This window comes from Nomascus leucogenys, chromosome X (genome assembly GCF_006542625.1).
Source record: "Nomascus leucogenys isolate Asia chromosome X, Asia_NLE_v1, whole genome shotgun sequence".
NCBI classification, from domain to species: domain Eukaryota; kingdom Metazoa; phylum Chordata; class Mammalia; order Primates; family Hylobatidae; genus Nomascus; species Nomascus leucogenys.
Window position 1 is genome coordinate 80,426,001 of NC_044406.1, and position 26,044 is coordinate 80,452,044.

Sequence of the window (26,044 nt, forward strand, 5' to 3'; positions counted from 1 at the left end):
ATTTTTATTCCCACATTTATTTTTGTGAAAAGTTGAGTCCTTCATAATTCATATTTCTTGAGTTCTTTCTGGGAGTCAGCAAAATCTTTAAAAAGATTCTTTAAAAAAAGAATTTGTTGTCTTAAATATCCAAACTAACCGAGAAGGATTTTAAATTGACATTTATGTTGTTAGGATAGTTTGACAATGTAATTAGTGAAGTCAGATGGCCTGGAGAAAACCAAATGAAAAAATAATGTGATCATATATAAATTTTTCTCTAAGGTGTCCAGTTCTGCATATCTCAGAATTATTCTTTCAATTGTAGCTGCCAAAAGGAGTTATTATGATTGGCTAGATTCGCTTTATATGGCCATGAACAATTTAAAATATTAAGGCTAGATTTTGAGGTGGAAATTTTTGCCTTATATTTTTAGCGAAAAGGAAGAATTATATTCTATTTCTCTTCAGGACAAAGTTAAATTTCTAATTAGTATTTTTCAATAGGCATTATTATTTTGTTGGATCTGCCAAAGCAAGATTTTATTTCTTAAAATATGATTTTCTCTTATTCTGCCCTTGTCAGTTGATGTGTACATGAGGGGGTAAATTGCATTTAGTATTCATCTAAATTGGAATTTTCCACATGTATATTCTAAAAGCACTGATCTGTTGGTACTCCCTGCAGTAAAAGTTTTCCTTGAGCAAATAGTTTTGGATATATGTATTGTTTTCATATCTTGGAAATGATCTGTAAATGGTGGCATTTAATAGTATGTGAGTTCCTTGGTAATGAAAACATGAATTCTAATTCTACTTATGTCTCTAACTAGTTGTGTTAGTCTTAGATCTAAGTCATTTTATTTCTCTTGATGTCATTCTTCATGTGTATAATGAGGATGCTGAATCGGTTGACTGTCTAAGGGCTCTGGTCCTTGACTTCTCTAATCATTTTATTCTAGATAAAATTTAAGTTGTAACTCTGTGCTCTTTGAAGTGCATAAACACTGTCAACGTAAAAAAATGAGACTTGAAACTGGTATCCATTACAGCCTCTGCAAAGATTTCCCCTGAATAAAAGGGCAGAAAATAGAGCCAATAGCTTGTGGACTAGAAGATTTTGTGAAGAATAGGAAAAATGAGTTAATTTCAGAAATGGAAGAAAACGTACAACTCTAGGCTAAGAAAGAAAATAAGCCATCTGGTATTATGGCATTGCATGAGTTCAGTCAACCAAAATTCTGTTAATGTAGAAAATGGTAATTGCATATTTGGTGAAAATGTTTCGATTCCTAAGGTTTTAGTTACCTCTATAACAAAGCCAACATTATGACTTTCGCTGTTGTCAATTTTCAAATTAATATTTCCTTGATCCAGTAGTAACCTAATTTTTATTGAAACTCAAGGCACAGAGGAATACGGATGGAAACTTTAATATACAGGGATACATAATTAATTTTATATTTGCAACATTTATTTCACTGCAAATAAGATGCTCATTATGTTAATCACGTTGCAGCTTCTCTGTTTGTAGCTCATATGGTTTGGCTGTGTCCCCACCCAAATCTGATCTTGAGTTGTAGTCCCCATAATCCCCACATGTCACAGGAGGGACCTGGTAGGAGGTAATTGAATCATGGGGACATTTACTCCCATACTGTTCTTATGATAACGAGTGAGTTCTCAAGAGATCTGATGGTTTTATAAGGGTCTTTTCCCCCTTTGCTTGACACGTCTCCTTCCTCCTGCCATGTGAAGAAGGATGTGTTTGCTTTTCCTTCCACCATGATGGTAAGTTTCATGGGGCCTTTCCAGCCCTGTGGAACTGTGAGTCAATTAAACCTCTTTCCTTTATAAATTGCCCAGTCTTGGGCAGTTCTTTATAGCAGCATGAGAACAAACTAATATAGTAGCCTTAACCTTACACACAATTTGAATAGAAAATTTGATTCGAGCTTCACTATTTTTGTAGTTCAGACTCTATGCAATCTACACAAGTACAACGCTGCTACAGTATATTAGTTTTGCACTCAGTAGGAGATTCACCGGGGTGATTTGAATTATACATCAAGAAGAATTGAATCTTTTTGGCATATTTTGTAGAATTTTTAAAAATTAGCATTATTCAAAGAGGTATTGGTTTATTAATTTGACACCACAGTCTTCCGTACACTGATTTTATTTTTTTCATACTGATTCTGCCATATCCTGTGACCTTCAGTATAAACTACTGTGTGGCTTTGCATAAGAAAATGAGAAACTTGTTCTCAAAGGTTAGCCTGTATCGTGGTTGCATATGCTAGTCCATGCTATAGATGGCATAGGCCTGTAGTCCTAGCTGAGATGGGATGAGTGCTAGAGCTCAGGAATTTGAAGTTGTACTGAACTATGATCTTTCCACTGCACTCCTGCCTGGGCTACAGAGTGAGAACCTGTCTCTAAAAGGAAAAAAAAAAGCTCATAAGAACAGGATACACATTAGTTTTCAGATGAATTGAATCTTGACTGATCAGATTTTATTTGTATTAGGAAGCATAATAAACATTGTAATTCACTGAATTAAAGAGGAGATATATGCATATGCATAGTGATACTTACATACAATATTATATTTCAATTGACTTTAGTAGTAAAGATATCTGATTATTTCTAAAGAAATGTCTTTGAAAATGTTTTCACTTCTTATTTATTCCAAGAAATGACACTTTTATTTTAAAATGGCTTCATTAATGCAACTTTATTACATGACTTTAAAATTTATGCATAATAAAACTGCAACTGTTACTTCTTTATTGAAGTAGATGGCAATTATAGATTGATGCATGGTACTTGACCAACAAACATTATGCCAACACTGAATGTTATGGTGAGTTCTATTGACCTTTAAGCTCTTCAAACATCATCTAGTTATTTGGAATTCTCATTTACATTTAGCCAGATATTTCTAGTTCATATTTAGTACTTAAAATTTGTTTTAGGAATATAAAGGAGATATTAAAATATGTGTGTATGTGATAACGTAGCATGTTTTAGTATTGTTCTCATGATAAATTTTAGTAATATTTATGAAACTCAAACAGGAGGTTTTTTTTTCTTTAAAATGTATGTTTTCTTAATTTTGTGGTAAAAGAAGCCTAGTTATTTCTATTGTTTTAATTTACTAATTAAAATATTTGCTAGTCATTAATTCAGAAAAAATGTTAAAAAACTCAATTATACTCAAAGTAAGAATTTATGCAAACGTAATTTTTTATTATTATTGAATTTGCGTAAGTAAAAATAATGATGCCTAAACTATTGTTTTTAAATTTATTAACAAATAAACTTAACCACGGAATATTTAATAGCCTAAAAATAAGTTACACATTAGTCATATTATATACCTAGTCATTCATAATATAAAATTTGGTTGGATTATTTATTTTAAAAATTAGTTTCAGTCATAATGATTCGCATAGACTATAGTATTTCAGATGACAAGGACTATGCTGATCGGTTTACTACAAACATCTTGGGCAGTGTTGATGCTTTAAAAATGTCAATGATAAACCTTTAAACCTTAATTAAAAATTACTCTGAGATTTAGAGATACATTTCAAGATGGGCCTTTAGCTTACATAAAAAAGTCCTAATAATTATAACGAACGTACTTCTTAGTGGTTGTTAGTATATAAGATATATATATATATATACTCTCTTACAGTGGGAAAATGGTTCCTTTTCTGCAGCATTTCTCATGTGATGAATTCGAGAAATTCTTCACATTCAATCTTAAAAGTTTTAAGCCGAATATGCTTATTATTCTGAATTTTAAGGAAAATTAATCAATATTTGACTTTGGTGGTTTATAAACCAATTTTCACTTTTCAATTTGGGAACTAAAAGTCTTGAATAAGTTGTTGAAATGTGTTTGTTTTATTTTTTATTGTTGTCACGTCCCTCGTTTTGCTTCTTTTATTTGTACCTTCCATACTATTAAAGGTAAGTCCAGACCTATTGCATTACTTTTTTTTTTTGACCTTTTTAGTTACCAAATTAGAAAGGATTTTTGTCACTAAGCTCTAGACAACACTGAAATTGCAGTCTTTAAAAATGAAAAGCACGTACATTATTACTTTTCTGTTTAAAGCAGTCTTTCTCTTTTTACTTCAGTATATTTGAAAACTCTACACTTAAATATTACGAGTTGATTATTAATTCTAATTAATACAAAATTAGAGTGATTCTGTGTGTGTGTGTGTGTGTGTGTGTGTTTCTTATCATTGAAGTAGAATCCTCATTTAAAGGGTGGGGAATTGCAAAATTCTATTTAGAAGATCAATCCTCCCCAAAGTGTCTTATGAAAGCACTATTTTAAAAAAATTGTATACTTCAGCTTCTATTACCATTAAATTACATTGCATACAGATGAAACACCTTGCAATGAGAAATAAATGTGCTGTTTGTCAGTGCCACTTAAAAATATTGTACAGTGCTCTTTTATTGATCCTTATTAGTGCATAGAAACATTACTTTCACCTGTTTTTCTATTCTGCTTTATTACTTCCATCTAAGAATTTCATGTCTTCAGTTTTATAATATTCTAATTTTATTCAAAATAGATTTTTAACAAGTTCAAAATGTTTATCTTTAAGCTTTTATCTGTAATGGATATTATTAAATAATTCCTAAAATGCAGATGTGATCAGGAAATTATTTATTAATATTGGCTTTAAAATTTTGTAATGAATAAACTTGAGAATCATCTGCTCAGATCAATACATATTTGGGTGTTTATAAACATACAATTATTTTGTTTAAAAGTAGACTTTGCTACTTGTTCCAGGTCAGCATGATTTCACAGAGTTTTGAAGAAAGTCAATAACGCAAGGCTTGAATTTATCTAGAAAATAATGACAATAATCTCTAATCCCTTACGTCCTAATTGTGAGAAATAATATAAAATTTTAGGTGAAGACAATGGTATTATAGAAAAAGTTTCTTAAGCAATGATAAGAATAATTCTATTGGGCCATTCTCATGCTAGTGCCTGCTGATTTGGGGTTTTTCCTATTACTATTTTATATATCAGAAGCTGGAGACAGAGCCACCTGTTAAGTCAAAAACAGTGTCTTTCCTTGCTCTACACTTACAGTAGGAGGTTGCATGAAAGAAACTGGTATGTCAGTAGAGGACTGTACTTAACCATCACAGGCGACGAAGCTAGAAAATCTACTGAGTTACTGCAAAATGTTAAGTTTAACAACCCATTTCCTTTGTGGAAAGCACCAATCATTACGTCCCAGGAAGCCAACATATTGTATAGGCTTGGTCCAATTCTATAAAAATGTATTACAAAATACAAATGTGAAGGAGCAGCAGTCCTTGTATATCTCAATTATCACATTCTTTGTAAAGTGAAGTAGAAAATATATTGCAATACCTTACAAACTATATTTATTTAGGTATGCTAATATAATATTGTAGAAATAAGAGAAAATATTTATTGTGTTTAACTTTATTAAAATTTCTTTTTAGCTTTCATACCTGGACTAAAGAAAGGTACAGTAGAAATCAATACAAACCATCACCATGTTGCATGTTTCATTTTAAAATGAATTGCTGATTTGTGTTTAAGAACTGTTTACCTTTTTGCTTCTCATAAAACATCAACTGTTTGCTTCAAACACATTTTTGATACATTTAAAATATCTGAAATCTAGGAAGGGCATTCAGTCAGTTGGATATCTTATATATCTGAGTGCTTTTTCTAAATTGTGTGTCATCAATCTTTAGATAATAAAATAAATGTGACCCTATAGTTATTTGGCTTAAAGTAGTTGCTTTCAAATTACCTATGAATTTATTATTCATTTCTCTCCTCTGATAGTATAAGCATTTTCAGTATTTTGTTTGAGCAGCCATTAAAGATATAATTATATTTTTCTGTATTCTATTCCAATTTGATCTATAAATGGTATATGTTTTCTAAATTACTAACAAAATAAAGTTTACATTGTTTATGAATTTGTAAATAATATGTAATATGCATTTTCTTTGCCAAATTATAACACATGGATTACATGTGAACCTATCATAAGTTAAGATTGACAGACAAAATATTTCTAAAAGCATGGAGTTTAAGCAATCAGTTGAAAAATATATATATTTTTTGTGCTGATAAAATTTTAAAATACTGCAGGATATATTGGATGTTCCAAATATATTTGCACTCGTTGTGTATATGCACACATTTCTTTGTTGTCCACTTTATATTTGGTGATGTTTCTGTCCTATTGTTCCACTGTTCTTTATAACAATAATTTATTTCACTCATACACTTTTATCTTAAGCTTTAATGTATAATACATTGATGTTTTGATGAAATAGAAATAGCACTTAAAGAAAAAATTTTCCTGAAATCAGTCATAAACCTGAATTGTTATGTAAGGAAGAAACTTACATTTAATCTTTAATTTTGACATATTAGCAATATTAACAACATACTTTATCAATTTTTGGTATTTTAAATGTAAAATGTTGCTTTTGACTTTTTACATTGTGTTGGGGTAGTTCTTCTGTTCTTCTATAATGAGTTCTAATGTCCATGATACATTTTTGGCTATCATCTAAATAATGAAATGTGATCTCATTTGTCCATCTTTGCTTTGGTTGCCTGTGCCTGTTGGGTAATGCTCAAAGAGTTTTTGCACACTCACATTTCCTGAGGAGTTTCCCCAAAGTGTTCTTCTAGTAATTTCATAGTTTGAAATCTTAGAGTTAAGTCTTTAATATGCATTGATTTGATTTTTTTGTGTATGGCAAGAGATAGCGGTTTAGTTTCATTCTTCTGCATATGGATATCCAATTTTCCAGGCAGCACTGATTGAAGAAACTGCCCTTTCACTAATGTATGTTCTTGGAACATTTGTTGAAAATGAGTTTACTGTAGATGTATGAATTTATTTCTGGGTTTTCTATTCTGTTCTGTTGGTCTATATGTCTGTTTTTATGCCAGTACCATACTATTTTGGTTAGTATAGCTCTGTAGTATAATTTGACATCAGGTAATGTGATTTCTCCAATGTAGTTTTTTTTTTGCTTAGGATAGCTTTGGCTATTCTGGGTATTTTGTGGTTCCATATAAGTTTTAGAATTTTTTTTTTCAATTAATGTGAAGAATGTCATGATTATTTTACAGGGGTTTGCATTGAATCTGTAGATTACTTTGGGAGTATGAATATCTTAACAATATTTATTTTTCCACATACATGTATTATCTTTTCATTTTTTATGTCTTCAATTTCTTTCATCAAAGTTTTATAGTGTTCATTGTAGAGAATTTCACTTCCTTGATTAATTTATCATATTTTATTTTATTTGTAGCTATCATAAATGGGATAAATTTCTTGATTCCTTAATGTTGGCACATAAACATGTTACTGGTTTTTGTGTGTTGATTTTGGATACGAAATCAATATTCATCAGTGATATTGGCCTGTTTTCTTTCTCTGATATGTTGTTGGATTTTGGATACGAAATCAACATACAAAATTACTAAATTTGTTTATCAGTTCTAATCATTTTCTTGTGGAGTCTTTAGGTTTTTCTAAATATAATATCATATCATTAACAAACAAGAATAATTTTACTTCTTCCATTTCAAATTGGGTTCCCTTTATTTCTTTTTCTTGTCTGATTGCTGTAGCTAGGACTTCCAGTACTGTGTTGAATGACATTGGTGACAGTGGTCCTCCTTATCATGTTCCAGATCTTAGAGAAAACACTTTTCATTTTTTCCTCATTCAGTATGATACTAGCTGTAGGTCTGTTGTATATAGCCTTTATTATATTGAGATATGTTCATCCTATACCCAATTCTTAGAGAATTTTTTTTAAATGAAGGAATGTTGAATTTATCAAGTAATTTTTCAGCATCAATTGAAATAATCATATGATTTTTGTCTTTTATTCTGTTGATATGATGAATCACATAGATTAATTTGCATACATTGAGCCATCTTTGCATCTCTAGGTTAAATCCCACTTGGTCATGATAAATTATGTTTTTTATGTGTTGTTGAATTCAGTTTGCTAAAATTTTGTTGAACATTTTTGTATCAATATTCATCAGTGATATTGGCCTGTTTTCTTTTTCTGATGTGTTGTTGGTTTTGGTATCAGGGTAATATTTGCCTCATAGAATAAGTTTTGTAGTGTTCCCTTCTTCTCTATTTTCTAGAATAGTTTGACTAGAATTGGTATTAGTTCTTTCTTAAATATTTGTCAGAAGTCAGCAGTGAAGCCCTCTGGTCCTCAGCTATTTTTCTACTGGAAGATATTTTTTTCTTTTTTTTTTTTTTTAACTTTTAAGTTCGGGGTACAAGTGTAGGTTTGTTACATAGGTAAACTTGTGTCACGGGGATTTGTTGCACAGTTTGTTTCATCAACCAGGTTTTAAGCCTAGCACCCATTAGTTGTTTTTCCTGATCCTCTCTCTCCTGCCACCCTCCATCCTCCAAGAGACCCCAGTGTGTGTTGTTCTCCTCTATGTGTCCATGTGTTCTCATAATTTATCTCTCACTAATAAGTGAGAACATGTGGTATTTGGTTTTCTGGCCCTGTGTTATTTCGGTAAAAATAATGGCCTTCGGCTCAATTCATGTTCCTGCAAAAGACATAATCTTGTTCTTTTTTATGGCTGCATAGTGTTCCATGGTGTATATGTACCACATATTTTTACCCAGTCTATAATTAATTGACATTTAGGTTGATACCATATCTTTGCTATTGTGAGTAGTGCTGCAGTGAACATATGCATGTATGTGTCTTTATAATAGAATGATTTATATTCCTTTGGATATATTCCCAGTAATGGGATTGCTGGGTCAAACGGTATTTCTGGGTCAAATGGTATTTCTGTCTTTAGGTCTTTGAGTAATTGCCACACTGTCTCCCACAGTGGCTGAAATAATTTACGCTCTCACCACCAGTGGATAAGTTTTCCTGTTTCTCTACAGCCTCCCCCAGATTTCTTACTATTTGACTTTTTAATTGTAGCCATTCTGACTGGTGTGAGATAGTATCTCATTGTGGATTTGATTTACATTTCTCTAACAATAAATGTTGTTGAGCTCTTTTCATATGATTGTTGACCACATGTGTGTCTTCTTTTGAAAAGTGTCTGTTCATGTATTTTGCCAACTTTTTAATGGAGTTGTTTTTGTTCTTTGTAAATTCTTTTTAAGTTCATTATAGACGCTGGATATTAGACCTTTGTCAGATACGTAGTTTGCAAAAATTTTCTGTCATTCCATAGATTGTTTGTTTACTCTGTTGATAGTTTATTTTTTGATATGCAGCAGCTGTTTCATTTAATGAGATCTCATTTGTCAATTTTTGCTTCTGTTGCAATTGCTTTTGGAATTTTTGTTATGAAACTTTTGCCAGTGCCTGTGTCCTGAATGGTATTGCCTAGGTTGTCTTCCAGGAATTTTATAGTTTTGGGTTTTATGTTTAAGTCTTTAATCCATCTTGAGTTTATTTTTGTATATAGTGTAAGGAAGGGGTCCAGTTTTAATCTTCTGCATATGCTAGTTATGTCAACACCATTTATTGAATAGAAAATCCTTTCCTCGGAGTTTTTTGTTTTTTTTTTTTTTTGGTCAGGTTTGTCAAAAATCAGAGAGTTGTAGGTGTGTGATCTTATCTCTGGGTTCTCTATTTATTCCATTTGTCTATGTGTCTGTTCCTGTACCAGTGCCATGCCATTCTGGTTACTATAATCCTGTAGTATAGTGTAGTTTGAAGTCAGGTAGCATGATGCCTCTGGCTTTGTTCATTTTGTTTAGGATTACCTTGGCTATTAGGGCTATTTTTTGGTACCATATAAATTTTAAAATCGTTTTTTAAAATTTTATTTCTGTAAAGAATATCATTGATAATTTAATAGGAATAGCATTGAATGTATACATTGTTTTGGGCAGGATGACCATTTTAATGATATTGATTATTTCTATCCATGGGCATAAAACGTTTTTCCATTTGTTTGCGTCATCTCTGATTTATTTGAGCGGTGGCTTGTAGTTCTCCTTGTAGAGATTTTTCACCTCCCTGGTTAGCTGTATTCCAAGGTATTTTATTCTATTTGTGGCAAGTGTGAATAGGCATTTGTTTGTGGCTCTCAGCTTATCTGTTGTTGATGTATAGGAATGCCAGCAATTTTTGCACATTGATTTTGTGTCCTGAGACTTTGGTGAAGTTGCTTAACAGCTTCAGACGCTTTGGGGCTGACAAAATGGTTTTTTTTTTTTAGATATAGGGTCATGTCATCTGCAAACAGAGATAGTTTGACTTCCTCTCTGCTGGAAGATTTTTATTATGGCTTTGAGCTCATTATTTGTTATGGATATGTTCAGGTTTTGGATTTCTTAATGGTTTAAACTTGATAGGCTATATGTGTCTAGGATTTGTCAATTTCTTCTAGCTTTTTCCATTTATTGGCATATAGTTGCTAATAATGGCCATTAATCATCTTTTGCATTCCTGTGGTATCAGTTGTAATGTCTCCTTTTACATCTCTGGTTTTATTCAGGTCTTCTCTCTTTTCTCTTAGTCTGGCTAAAGGCTTGTCAATTTTGTTTAACTTTTAACAAAACAATCTTTTTATTTCATTGATCTTTTGTACTGATTTCTTTGTTTTGATTTCATCGATTTATCTTTTATTATTATTCTTTTTCTTCTACTAATATTGGATTTTGTTTGCTCTTGCTTTTCCTGTTGTTTAAGATGCATCATGAGGTTGTTTACTTGAAGTTTTTGTCATTTTTTAGTGTAGGCACTTACAGCTATAAACTTCCCTCTAAATACTGCTATTGCTATATCCCATAGGATTCAGTATGTCGTGTGTCCATTATAATTTGTTTCAAGAATTTTTTCAAATTTCTTTTTAATTTCTGCATTAACACACTGATCATTCAGCAGCATATTGTTTAATTTCTATGTGAGTGTATGCTTTCCAAAATTCCTCTTGTAATTAATTTCTAGTTTTATTCCATTGTGGTGAGAGAAGGTGCTTGATAATTTTTGATTTTTTTAATGTTTTAAGAATTGTTTTTTGAACTAACATATGGCCTTTTCTTGAGAATGATCTATTTGCTGAGGAGAAAAATGTATATTCTGCAGCAGATGGGTGAAATTTTCTGTAACTATTAGGTTTCTTTGTTCTATAGTGAGGATTAAGTTCAATTTTTTTTTTTTGCTGTTGTCGTTGTTGCTGATTTTCTGTCTGAAAGGTCCAATGCTGAAAGTGTGGTGTTTAAGTCTCCACCTATTATTGTATTGGGGCCTATCTCTATCTGTAGCTCAATAATATTTGCTGTATATATCTAAGTGCTGTAGTATTGAGTACATATATATTTACAATTGTTATATCCTTTTCCTGAATTGACCCATTTATCATTATATAGTGACTTTCTTTGTCTCATAGTTTTTATCTTGAAATATAATTTGTCTGATATAAGTCTAGCTACTACCACTCTTTTTTAGTTTTTATTGGCATGGAATGTCTTTTACCATCTGTTTATTTGCAATCTATGAGTGTCTTTAAATGTGCAGTATGTTTTTTGTAGGCAATAGATTATATAGTTTTTTTAATCCGTTAATCCACTCTATGCCTTTTGATTGGAGAGTTTAGTTGTTTTTACATTTAATGTTATTATTAACAAATAAGGGCATATTCTTGCCATATTGTTATTTGTTTCCTGTTAATTTTATGGCCTTCTCTTCCTTCTTTCCTTCTTTTTTTCTTTCTTTTAGTTAAGATTATTTTCTCTAGTGATACAATTTAGTTTTTTTTAAATTTTTTGTCAATCGGTTATCTGTTTTTTGATTTGAGGTTACCATGAAACTTGCAAATACTATCTTATAACCCATTATTTTAAGCTAATAATAATTTAACACTGTTTGTATAAACAAACAAACATAAAAATGTAAAGAAAACTCATAAACACTCTACATTTTATTACCCTACTTTTTAATCTTTTGTTTTTATTTATATATTGTTGTACTGTTTAGGTCTTGTAGTTATTATTTTTTATTGGTTCCTGTTTTAATATTGCTACTTATGATAAGAATAGTTTACACACCACAGTTACAGTGTTATAATATTCTGTGGTTTTTGTGTATTTACTATTACCAGTCAGTTTTGTAACTTTGTATGAATTCTTGTTGCTCATTAACATTCCATTCTTTTTAATTGAGGTACTCTTTAGTATTTCTTGAAGGACAGGTCTGGTGTTTTTCAAATCCTTCAGTTTTTGTTTTTTGGGGTAAGTCTTTATTTCTCCTTCATGTTTAGAGGATATTTTCACCAGATATACTATTATAGAGTGAAAGTATTTTTTTCTCCAGCACTTTAAATATGTCATGCCACTCTCTCATGCCCTGTAAGGTTTCCACTGAAATGTGCTACCAGATGTATTGGTGCTCCATTGTATGTTACTTGTTTGTTTTCTCTTGCTGCTCTTTCTAAAACAATTCTTTCTTTATTTTCGACCTTTGGGAGTTTGATTATTAAATGCTTCGAGATAGTCTCTTTTGGGTTAAATCTCCTTGATGTTCTTTGGGCTTCTTATACTTGGATATTGATAATATTTCACTAGGTATTGGAAGTTCTCTTTTATTATTTCTTTGAGAAAACTTCCTACTCGTATCTCTTTCTCTACCTCCTCTTTAAGGCCAATTACTCTTGGATTTGCTCTTTTGAGGCCGTTATCTAGATTCTGTAGTTGTACGTCATTATTTTTATTCTTTTTTCTTTTGTCTCCTCTGTGTATTTTCAAATAGCTTATCTTCAAGCTTACTAATTCTTTCTTCTACTTGATCAATTCTGTTATTAAAAGACTGATATTGTTTGGCTGTGTCCCCACTCAAATCTCATTTTGAATTGTAGCTCCCATAATTCCCATGTGTTGTGGGACGGACCCAGAGGGAGGTAACTGAATCATGGGGATGGGCTTTTCCCATGCTGTTCTCATGACAGTGAATGAGTCTCATGAGATCTGATGGTTTTATAAAGGAGAGTTCCCCTACACAAGCTGTCTCTTGCCTGCTGCCATGTGAGATGTAACTTTGATCTTCCTTGCCTTCTACCGTGATTTTGAGGCCTCCCCAACCACGTGGAAATGTGGTTAAAGTTCTGTTACCTTATAAGTTACCTAGTCTCATGTGTGTCTTTATCAGCAGTGTGAGAATGGACTAATACAAAGACTCTTATGCATTCTTCAGTATGTTAATTGCATTTTTCAGCACCAGAATTTTTACTTGATTCATTCTAATTATTTCAATCTCCTTGTTAAATTTATCTAATAGACTTCTAAATTTCTTCTCTGTGTTATCATTGAATTTCTTTGAGTTCCCTCAAAACAGCTATTTTTAATTCTCTGTCTGAAAGTTCACATATCTCTGTTTCTCCAGGATTGGTCCCTGGTGCCTTATTTAGTTTATTTGGTAAGGTCATGTTTTCCTGGATAGTCTTGATATTTATGGATTTTCATCTGTGTCTGGGCATTGAGGAATAAGGTATTTATTGTTAACTTTGCAGTAGGGAATTGTTTGTACTCATCTTTCCTAGGAAGGCTTTCTAGATATTTCAAAGAACTTTGATGTTGTGATCTAAAATATATCTGTATTAGAGAACGCAAGAAGCCTGAAGCCCAGGACAACTTTTTAAGTTTAAGAACTAAGTAACTGTGGTTATTGCAGACTTGTATAGGTACTGCCTTGGTGGTTTTGGACAACATCCAGAAGAATTCTGTAGATTATCAGGCAAAAGCTCTTGTTCTCTTTTCTTACTTTCTTCCAAAAAAAAAAATGGAGTCTCTCTCTCTCTCTCTCTGTTCTGAGCTGCCTGGAGTTATTGGTGTAATGACACAAGCACCTCTGTGACCACCACTACCAGGATTGTGCTGGGTCAGACCTGATGCCAGTACAATACTGGGCCTCACTCAAGGCCTGATATAACCACAACTTGACTACTGCCTATGTTTTCCCAAGGCCCTGGGGCTCTACAATAAGCTGTTGGTAAGGCCTTTCAGGCCTGTGTTCTTCCCTTCAAGATGGTGAATTTCCCCAGGCCCCAGGTGTGTCCAGATGTGCCATCCAGGAGCCAGAGACTAGCATTAAATACCTTAGATGTCTAAGTGGTATTCTATTGTACGGCAACTGAGCTGGCACTCAAACCACAAGATGCAATCCTTCCCACTCTTCTTTCCTTTTTCCAAAGGTAGAGGAGCTTCACCCTGTGGCCACTGCCAACATGAAGCCAAGGAGAATACTGCCAGGCTATTGTTGATGTTTCCTTTAAGTCCAAAGTCTCTTCAGTCAGCTTGTGATGATTGATACCTGGCCTGGAAATCACCCTTCAGAAGAGTGGGCTCCTCTCTCACCCAGGGCAGGTCCAGAAATACTGTCCAACATCCATGTCCTAGATATGGGGACCTCAAGGGTCCAGTTCGTGCTCTACTCCACTGTGGTGAGCTAGTACTTAAGGTCCAAGACAAAGTTCCCTTTTCCCTCCTCATTTCTCAATCAGAGGGAGTCTTGCCCCCTATACACACAGCAGGAAATGTGCTGATTGTAGCCTGAGTCCAGCAAGTCTCAGAATTTCACCTAAGGCACTAGAAGTATTGCCTGGGTATTATTGCTGGTCATTAATCTTCTGTGATCGTTATTTGTATTTCTGTGGAGTCAGTGGTAATATCTTCTTTGTCATTTCTAATTGTGTTTATGTGGAACTTTTCCCTTTTTTTCTGTATGAGTCTACCTAGAAATCTGATATGGTTTGGCTCTGTGTCCCCCTCAAAATCTCATCTCAAATTATAATCCCCATGTTTCCAGGGAGGAACCTGTAATCTCCATGTGTCAAGGGAAGGAGGTGATTGGATCATAGGAGCAGTTTCCCCCATGCTGGCCTTGTGATAATGAATGAGTTCTCAGGAGATCTGATGGTTTTATAAGTGTTTGACAGTTTCTCCTTCACATGTTCTTTCTCCTGCCACCTTGTGAAGAAGGTGCTTGCTTCCCCTTTGCCTTCTGCTATGATTATAAGTTTCCTGAGGCCTACCCAGCCACGTAGAACTGTGAGTCAATGAAACTTCTTTCTTTTAAAAATTACCCAGTCTCGAGTATTTCTTTATAGCAATGTAAAAATGGACTATTACACAATCTATTTCACTAATTAAAAAAAAAAAAAAAAACTCCTAGATTCATTGGTCTTTTGAATGTTTTTTCCTGTCTCATTTTCCTTCAGTTCAGCTCTGACTTTGGTTATTTCTTGTCTTCTGCTAGCTTTGGGCTTGGTTTGATCTTGCTTCTCTAGTTTTCTTTAGTTGTGATGTTAGGTGGTTCAATTGAGGTTTTTTTAACTTTTAGATGTGGGTATTTAGTGCTATAAATTTCCATTTTAACACTCCCTTAGTTGTGTCCCAGAGATTCTGGTATATTGTATCTGTGTTATGAGTTTCAAATAACTTCTTGATTTCTGCCTCAATTTCATTATTTACCCAAAAGTCATTCATGACATGAGCAAATTATACAATTTCCATTTAATTGTATGATTTTTAGCAATTTTCTTAGTCTTGCTTCCTAATTTGATAGTTCAATGATCTGAGGGAGTGATTCTTATTATTTCAGTTCTTTTGCATTTGCTGAGGGGTGTTTTGTGTCCAATTATGTGGTCAATTTTAGAGTATGTGCCTAGTGGCATTGAGAATAATGTACATTCTGTGGTATTTGGGTAGAGATTTCTGTAAATGTCTATTAAGTACATTTGATCCAGTGTGGAGTTTAGTTCCTAAATATCTTCATGAATTATCTGTCTAATACTGTCAACGGGTGTTGAAATCTCCCACTATTATTTTGTGGGAGTCTAAATCATTTTGGTGGTCTCTAAGAACTTGTTTTATGAATCTGAGTGCTAATGTGTTGGGTGCATATATATTTAGGACAGTAAGGTCTTCTTGTTGAATTGAACCCTTTACCATTATGTGATGCCCATCTTTGTCTTTTTTCTACAGTTGTTGGTTTAAAATATCTTTTTTCTGAAATTAGGATTGAAATCCCTGCTTTTTTGTTTTCCATTTGTTTGTATATTTTTTTCTATCCCTTTATTTTGAGCTCATGGTTGTCACTGCATGTGAGATGTGTCTCTCAAAGACAGCATAACAATAGGTCTTGGTTCTTTATGCAACTTAACAGTCTGTGCCTTTTAATTGAGGGCATTTAGCTTGTTTACATTCAAGGTTAGTACTGATATGTATGGATTTGATTCTATCATCATCATGTTAGCTGGTTATTCTGCAGACTTGTTTGTGTGGTTCTTTATAGTGTCACTGGCCTGTGTAATTCAGTATGTTTTAGTGGTGGCTGGTAACTGCCTTTCCTTTCCACATTTAGTGCTTGCATCAGAAGCTCTTGTAAAGCGGGCTGGTTGTTAATGAATTCCCTCAGCATTTGCTTGTCTGAAGATAATGTCATTTCTCCTTCACTTAGGAAGCTTAGTTTGGCCAGATATGAAACTCTGGGTTGAAATTTCTTCAAGAATGTTGAATATAGACCCCCAATCTTTTCTGGCTTGTGAGGTTTCTGCTGTTTGTATGATGGGGTTCTCTTTTTAGGTGACCTGACTCTTCTCTAGTTGCCTTTAATTTTTTTTTTTTATTTTGACCTTGGAGAATCTGATGATTGTGTTCAGAATGATCTTCTTGTAAAGTATCTTACTGAGGTTCTCTGAATTTCCTGAATTTGATTCTTGGCCTGTATAGCTAGGTTGGGGAAGTGACTATGGATGATATCCTGAAATATGTTTTCAAAGTTGCTTCCATTCTCCTCGTCTTTTTCAGGGACAACAATGCTTCATAGATTTGTTCTCTTTCCATAATTCCATTTTTTTGGAGGTTTTATGTATTCCTTTTAATTCTTTTTTCCCTATTCTTGTCTGACTGTATTATTTTAGAAAGTCGACCTTCAGGCTCTGAGATTCATTCCACAGCTTGGTCAATTCTGCTATTAATACTTGTGATTGCATTATGAAATTTTTATAGTGTGTTCTTCAGCTCTATGAGCTCAGTTATATTATTTTCTATGAAGATCTATTTTGTTAGTTGTTGTGTCATTTTATTGTGATTCTTACCTTCTTTGAATTGGGTTTCAACGTACTCCTGCATCTCAATGATCTTACTTTCTATTCATATTCTGAATTCAATTTCTGTCATGTCAGCTATTTCAGCCCAGTGAAGAACCGTTGCTAGAGAGCTGGTGTGGTCATTTGGAGGAAAGAAGACACTCTGGCTTTTAGAGTTGTCAGGGTTCTTGCACTGTTCTTTCTTGTCTTTGTGAGCTGATATTCCTTTAGTCTTCAAAGTTGCTGTTTTGTGAGGTTTTTTCTTTTTAATCCTATTAGACGACCTTGAGGGTTTGGTTGTGGTACAAGCTTGGTTCAGTCAACTGGCTTCATTTCTGGAAGAATTTAGGGGGCCAAGTCTCTGCTCCCAACTTCTATACTACATGCTCTTACTCTGGGAGACTGGTATTGGGCCCTGTCTTTGTTCTCTGGCTCCTCAAAGTTAGGAACCCAACGTGCTGGGAAGGCTGAAATGCTCCCAGACTACTGATCACTACACTTTGATGGCTGGTGCCAGCCAAAACATTTGGTAGGCCAGTGGCAGTGGGATCTGTCCTTGTTTGCATGTGCCAGCAGCAGTGACAGCGGCAGCACTGTGTGGTAGCTGCATGTTGGCTGTGGCAGGGCACTAGTGGGTATTGGGCTACTGGTCTCCCTACACACATTCACAGCAGCGACAGAGGCAGCATGGCTCTCTAGGGTGGGGATCCCCTCTGGTGACTGTACATGTGGTCATACTGGTGGTGGTTTTATCGCAAGGGCTGGACGCTGTCAGGTGCAGGTCTTTGTGCACCCTCTATGTGCATTCATGCAGGCAGAGGTCCCCACTCAGGGAATGGAAGGGTCTGCTGTTCTCTGTTCCTAGTTGCACTCTGGAAATAGCATTGGCATAGGGGTTATAGCAGCCTGGTAAAGGTGGGGCTGCTGGGCTCTGTGCCCACCAAGGCTCTGACTGCAATGACAGTACAGTGGGGAGAGAGGAGGTGGAGTGAACTCATGCTGGCAGCAGTGGAAGGGCAGGGTTCACACACACACACCCCACACACACACACACTGAGGGGACAGGGAATGCAAAAGCCACCTCACACACACTCACCAGCAAGGCAATATGGGGAAGGGCCGTGGGCCTGGGGGTAGATGCAGTTGAGGGAGGGAGGGTGTGAGCTAGTGCATGGCCATGGGCTCTGCTGTGCTGGAGCTCTCTGCCAGTGTGGTACAGTCCACCAGTGCAGGAGCTATGATGTGGGTCCCCAGGGCACCAGAGGTTGCACTGTAAGGAGGTAGAGTCAGGCTGGGCCTCTGGGACAGGCCAGCAGACCAAGGGGTGCGCAGGTTGGACCATCCCCTTCTGATGGGCCTGCAGAGTTCAGGTCTGACAGTTCCTCTAGGGATAAATTCTCCTATTAGAGCAAGTCAAGCCTGGGGGGTGAAAGTCACTGACCATGCTCTACTACAGACCCTCCCGCACCAAACCTTCTGCGCTCCTCACTGGATTAAATGCTGCCCTTACCAGTCCTCTAAGCAGCTCTCTCTGCCAACGCAAGTGTCTGTGGTGGTCAAGTGGTTTCCTGCTGCTGGGATTCCAGAGGTCCATGGTGAGTGCTAATTGCTCCTTGCCAGTTCAACTTACCTGTTCCCTCAGAGTTACTGGGGGCCAGGAACGAGTCCTGCTGCATAGTAGCCCCTTGCAGTATTCCCAGCTTCCTCCCTCTTCAGCCCATTTTTATCTTCCCTTTGTCCACTCTCAGTGCCTTTCCTCTGAAGATCTGTTAGGAGTGCAGCAGCTGTCAGGATCCCTCAGTGGCAGCTGTTCCACCTGGCTGCTTCTAGTTAGCCATCTTGCTCAGCTCCAATCATTTAACCTCTTAAAGTCTGTTTACTCATTTGTAAAATATAAATATCAATAGCAACTATCACAAATAATTTAGCACTTAGACATCGTAGATGTTAAATATTATGCTAATACAATAATAGCATTCTTATTTTTCCACTATTATTTTTTTCTAGATTGAACTTTTATTGGCTACCCACTTAGCTTTTAAGCAAAACTAGTTTCATTTTGTTTTTATTTCAAATATTAATAAAAGAGGTACTGCTTGTTTTCATTAACCTGTGAAATATTTTTCTGTGAATTAGAAAATACAGCTGTGTGCATAATTCTGTTCTTTTATCATTATTAGTATTTTCAGCCACTTTTAAGAAACAGAGGAGATAATTTTTTATGAGTTTACCAAATTATCTTATAATTGTTAAATACACCTTGAAGTCTCCATTCCCATAACTAAATCTGGTTTGTCTTTTACCTTTAATTAAGCTAACCTCTCTGTTTAGTAATGTCTAACTGTAAAGATGACAAGCCAGGTACCAATGTTTAACTTGCATTTTTTTAGCATATTTTAAAACTTCAGCGAAGTCTTGATGTAAATGAATAGATGTATGTATATAAATCTATGGTTATAGTATCGGTTACCCACACATGTCTCATTAAAATTATTGAGAACATTCTTCCTTTACTTTGTTTTTCTCTTAGTCTTCAAAGTTTTATGTGTAGACTCCTTATAAATAGTTTAAAGGAGATTGTTAGTAATAGAGAGGAGTATCACTTTAAGAATCTGACAGCAATATTTGCATTTTAACATCCATGGGAACAGTATATTGTGTCTAACTTAAGTATCTGACACCAAACATTAAACATAATATTTCCTTTCTAATCTTATCCTTTGATACATTTTAGTGTATGAGTTATTTCAAGGAAAGATGTGAAACATGTAAATTAATTGTCTTTTTTATCCCTCAAAGGTAACCAAGATATTTATTAAATTCCCTGAAGCCGTATGACAAGACATACAGCTAAACTCAAACTAAATTATCTGGCTCTTGTAAGCTTTATGTTTGACATCATGATAATCCATATTTTGTTCTTTTACAAAAGTGATGCAATGAATTTATAAATTAATGCAGAGACATTGGTTACAATAATTTCATAAACACAAAGAGAAGCCTCACAATTGTGAAACTGGGCTTGTTTGACATTCCTTGTACCTAAACAATTTATTACCTTTTACGCTATAGTCAGAGATAGTGAACTATTACTGGAAAAATGGTATTTTCTCCATGCATTGGAATTTGAATTATTCCTCAAAGACAGTTCTTGCACTGGGTAATGTTCCTGGTGTTGTCACTTGGCCAACAGACTGTACCTTGGCATGGGAAAATTTGTCAACTTTTTCACGTGACACAGATGTTGCTTTTAATGATTCATTTAAATAATTTTGCATAGAAAGGGAAGATAAGATTACATAAAAAGAAAAATAGTTATTCAAAACTTATGAAGGCTCAAGAAACTGGAAAGCCAATAATACACTCTGAATAAGGTCTATGATCTTTCACTTATGAAGAATTTACACCTAATTTTCATAAATTACATATTGATGTGTTATAAATTATGTACTTTATTTTATTTATAAAATTGTGTCCAACGTTTTGCTAAAGTTCATTATACAAATTCCAAAACAAATAATATTGTTTATTTTATATTTGGTACTTTAATGACACCATTCATTTAACATAAAAATGTTTCATTGTGAAAGAACATGGGAAGAAAAATGACTTTGTCATACATATATTTTGTTACATTTGATCCAGCAATCCCACTACTGGGTATCTACCCAGAGGAAAAAAAGTCATTATATGAAAAGGATACTTGCACATGCATGTTTACAGCAGCACAATTCACAATTGTGAAAATATGGAACCAGCCCAAATGCCCACCAAACAATGAGTGAATAAAGAAAATCAGTGTGTGTGTGTGTGTGTGTGTGTGTGTGTGTGTGTGTGTGTATGCTGGATCGAATGTTACATCTACTTTTAGTTCTTTAAGGCATCTCCATACTGTTTCTCAAAGGGGTTGTGCTAATTTACATTCCTTTCAGCAGTGTAAAAGTGTTCCCTTTTTACCACATCCATGCCAACATCTATTAATTTATTATTTTTTCTTTATGGTCATGTTTGCCAGAATAAGGTGGTATCATATATATATATGTACATACCATGGAATACTACTCAGGCATAAAAAGGAACAAAATTATGGCATTTGCAGCAGCCTGGATGGAATTGGAGAACATTATTCTAAGTGAAGTAACTCAACAACTGAAAATCAAACCTCATATGTTCTCACTCATAAGTGGGAGCTAAGCTATGAGGACGCAAAGACATAAGAATGATACAATGGACTTTGGGGACTTGGGGGAAAGGGTAGGAGGGGGTGAGAAATAAAAGACTACACACTGAGTACAGTGTACACTGCTTGGGTGATAGGTGCACCAAAATCTCAGAAATCACCACTGAAGAACTTATTCATGTAAAAAAAAATTTTTAAATGTGATTGCTATATAAAATGAAGAGGAAACATAAAAAAGGATGAGTATAATTTAAAACTTTAGATGAATACTCTTGAATTGTATTAAAACTGATTTCTATCGAAGACCAATATAAATTTTTGAAATTGTTTCTTTAAAAATTAATTATACATATTCATTTTCATACATTAATACATATTTGTTTATATTTGCATAGAAAATGAGGCCTGAGATTTTTCAAATAATAAGATTTCATAGTTATTTCATAATTACTATTGTAGCAAAAATTATAAATATAGGCAATCATATTTGGAGCAATCTTTCATTGTTTATATTGCTCAAATTTTTAAGTATATTTAAATTCAAGTTTTTAAGTATATTTAAATAGATGTCTAACATAAATATATAACAGTGTATTTACCCCGGAAACATTAGTAATTAATGATAAGAATAATGAGTAGGAAAATATCAGGAAGGCTTCATCTATTATGTAAAAATGTTCATATGTTTTTATACATCATAAGAAGCATATTTACAATGAAGAATAATTTGGCCTTTATAATAATGTAACAAGATGATATAATTGCTCATCACAATTAGAAGCTATCTTTAAGGCCTGAAAGGACATGCAATATATCTGAGTCGATCTATTATTTTTAGTAATCAATGAAATTTCAGTTACTTGTGATAATGAAGATAATATTACTTTTCTTTAAGATATAACCTTGCATAATAATAGAAAGATTGATGAAATGGCCAGTTATGTTAAACTTAGAAGAAACATTTCTTACTAGAAAAGAACACCTTGTAGTTCTCGAAACTCATTTTTTTTCTGTCAACACGGCAAAAATTGAAAATATGTAAAAAGTCTTATTAAATGTGGAGCTGAAAATGTAGAGCTGAAAGCCTCTTCAGCCTGCCTATTGAATTAGCAAATACAAAATTGAGTACTTTGATTGATATCACCCTGCCAAAGATTCAGCCAAGAGAATTTGGGTAGCTTTATTAAAGCTGTGTTGGACGGTGAGTCTGAGCATTAATTGTTTATGTAGTAGAACACAAGGTCAAAGTTTGCCTTCTGGGACTGCCTTTCCTTGTACTATAATAGATTATCAGATTGAAAAGTACTATCAGAATACAGAACAGAGTATAGAGATTAAGTGCTAGGTATTTATACATCAAGGAGCATGAAGTATTTTGATTGTTGTTACTATTATGTAACGTAACAGTAACTCCCCCAAATACCCAAACAATAAGAAAATGTAAATTATCTATTTTAACTGTTAACTGGACGGTGGAGGTGAGTGAGATTCACTGATTGAATGGTACAAAAGGCATTATATTTAACACAGAAAGTTGTGAATTTTTTACAATCTTATTTATGAACACTTGTATTATGGTTGAAAATGAAGGCTTTCATGAAAGTAATCCTATATAAATATATAAAATAATATGCAGGACACACGTGACCCTTATTTATTCCCCGTTAGTTTTTTATAGTTTGAAAGTCTAATAGTTTTGATTTCTTCATCTGAAAATGTGCAGTAGTAATATGTTAGAACAAACATTTGTAAAACACTTATATCACAAATGCTCAATATGTATTGGTGTCTCATTGCAATAAATGACTGCAAAATCATTAAAAGCAAAAATCATGGACATAAATGCAAAGATGTGAAAAAGTAAATAGACTCTCACAAGTCACAATTTAAAACATCTATACACTTCTATTTTTAAATTTCTTTTTAGAATAAAATGTACTAACTCTATCCATTATGCTCCAACTACAATTGCATCACAATTAATAATTGATGTATTTTCTGTGCTGTATCCATTACATATATTTCCAGGAGAGCTATTTTGCTTGCCAAATATTGATAGAAGCAAATAAACTTACCAAATATTGCCGATTTTTTATTATCACTCACCCAATCAATGTACAATTTGAGAACAACATTTTTAGCATATATTAAGCAGAGGTAAGATCATCATCTTGTCAAAGAAGGATTTTAGTATATCTTTTTAGAAATAATGTATTGCACTTTTCCAAGTGTCATATAATACTTTGTTAAATTTTAAATTGAAGTATTACATTGTGAAGCCACAGAACCCCATGATTATAGATAAAGTGCTTTTCTTAGCAAAGCTTAACTGACATGACAAATACACAGTTTTTTATTATCTCTGAGAAATATGCTTTTTTTTTTTTTTTTTTTTTTTTTTGAGACAGAGTTCCACTCTGTCATCCAGGCTAGAATGCAATGGCAAGATCTCGGCTCACTGTATCCTCCGCCTCCTGGATTCAAGCAATTCTCCTGCCTTGGCCTCCAGAGTAGATGGGACTACAGGCATGCACCACCACACCTGGCTAATTTTTGTATTTTTAGTAGGATGGGGGTTTCACCATGTTGGCCAGGCTGAACTCTGAGAAATACGCTTTCTACTTTTTTGTTTAATTTGAACTTGAAAACAAAACACACACAACTTCCCAACTGGATTAGACTACTAACATTTCAGAAAGGATGTAAGAAAGGACTAGACAGATAGTACTTAATGTTTTTAATTTTTTGAACTTTACTAACTTAATACTGTCATCCTATTGTTCAGTTAACATCCCTGAATCCTAAATTTCTTCAGATTCTAAAACAAAAAGTTCCAGATGATTTTATAGTACACTATTTACTTAATGGTACTTAAATCCTCATTCAAAAAAAAGTATGGTTGTTGTTAAATAATTCTTCCATTAGCAATTCTGAGCCTTTATTCTGTGTCAGGCCTTGTGGTAGGAGCTGGGCTTCAGAAATAAGTATACTGCAATCTGATTCTGGGAAATATTTAGATTCAGAAATAGATAATTCTAACATAATATAGTAAGTGAAGATGGAGGTATAGAAAGGGTTTTCACCTCTGGAGAAATAAGAGGGGTATTTAGAATAGGTCTCTTAACTAAGAGGCCTAACATTTTTGTCTGTGAATCCTTAATGTTGGCAAACTAATAATGTGTACACACCACTGACAACGATACTTTATCCTTTGATGAATACCCTACAATGGTGTGATTGAATTGGCTTCCAATTAATTTCAAATTCTATATATCAAGAAAAGGTAGATACATACCAGATGGCGTCTCACTCTGTTGCCCAGCAGTGCAGTGGCACAATCATGGCTCACTGTAGCCTAGAACTGCTGGGCCCAAGTGATCCTCCTGCCTCAGCCTTCCCAGTAGCTGTGACTATAGGCATATGCCACTACTCCTGGACTTGGATAATGTTTTATTAGAATCATACAGCATAATGATATCTTTGGTTAACCTCTCAGCATCAGTATCATCTTTGTGAAGTGAGAGCGCATCATCAGATTATAAGAAATGACAGGAGGACTGTATACTTGGGAAAGTTTTGTTCAGTGTCTTGAGAATTAACAAATATTTATTTTTCTAGAATAACTTGAATGTAACCTCACTAGAATGTAGGCTCTATGATGGCAGCAGTCTTGTCTGAGTGGTTCACCTGTGTTTCTGTAGTTCCTTCAACAATATCTAGCACATAGAAGGTTTTTAATAAATATTCATTCAGTGAATTTCTACCTAATGTAGCAATCATTTGTCTATTCCCTTAGTAAAGTCTAATTGTTCTAGGTATCTTACAAATATATACAAGACCTGGACATAATAACTAAGGTAGAATTTTCAAGCTAATTAGCTACTGGAAAACTCAAATTAGTAATTATATATATTTTTATTATATGCCTATACGTGTTATTATATGCCTATATGTGTTATTATATATTTATATCTCTATCTATTAGACTCGGGCAAGCTTGAGGAAGTTGTTGTTTGTATTCTAAATTCTGTATTCAAATGAGTTTCAATCTGGCCTGCAGAAAAATCTGAATTAGTCTCAATATAAATACAACAAAATCCTTATTGCCAAGGAGAGGCATATACCATGCGAATTCTGATCTGAGGGAATTTCAGTTGTTTCAAAAGCCATGATATTTGGGTTCCTCTGGATTCTAGCATCACATAAACAGGAAGAGAGGTGAAAATAAGCAGTAGTGATATAAAGAAATTTCAGGATGGCAATTTGAAATCACGTATTCCAGCTCAACTTTCTAGAAAGTGACACCTGCAGCTCTGTGGGGGTGTCTTCATGCACAAGCTAAATTGTACCTGCTCCAAATGGCCAGATGCACCTATACTCTGAATGTGGGTATACACCCCATTTACCAAGCATTTTAAAATATACGCTTTAAGGCATAGTTTTGTATCCATTCTGATGACTTCTAGCCTGTAAACACAGGACCCATGGTAATTTAACTTTTAGTATCACAATAGAATGGCATTTTTTAAAGTATAGTTAGGATGGCATCATACAACCAGAAATCTAGATGTGAATGAGGTATTTCACTCACTTTTGACCTCTTCTGCTTTACTCCTATGTCTGAAAAAAGAAAACAAGGCATGGTGGTATATTTCTGGCATTATAGGTGGGTGAAAGGCACCCACTATGAGCTCTGAGCCGAAATGTTTGCCACAGGCTTAAAT

At 34.0% G+C, this 26,044-nt stretch overlaps 1 protein-coding gene across 1 annotated transcript in view; it reads left to right on the top strand.

The window, feature by feature from the left end:
• PCDH11X (protocadherin 11 X-linked) overlaps positions 1 to 26,044 on the top strand; it is a 787,481-nt gene that overhangs the window by 632,034 nt on the left and 129,403 nt on the right. The window contains exon 9 of the mRNA XM_030807651.1: positions 5,497 to 5,520. Coding sequence (XP_030663511.1) covers positions 5,497 to 5,520 — 24 coding nt within the window. The remainder of the gene's footprint in view (positions 1 to 5,496; positions 5,521 to 26,044) is intronic.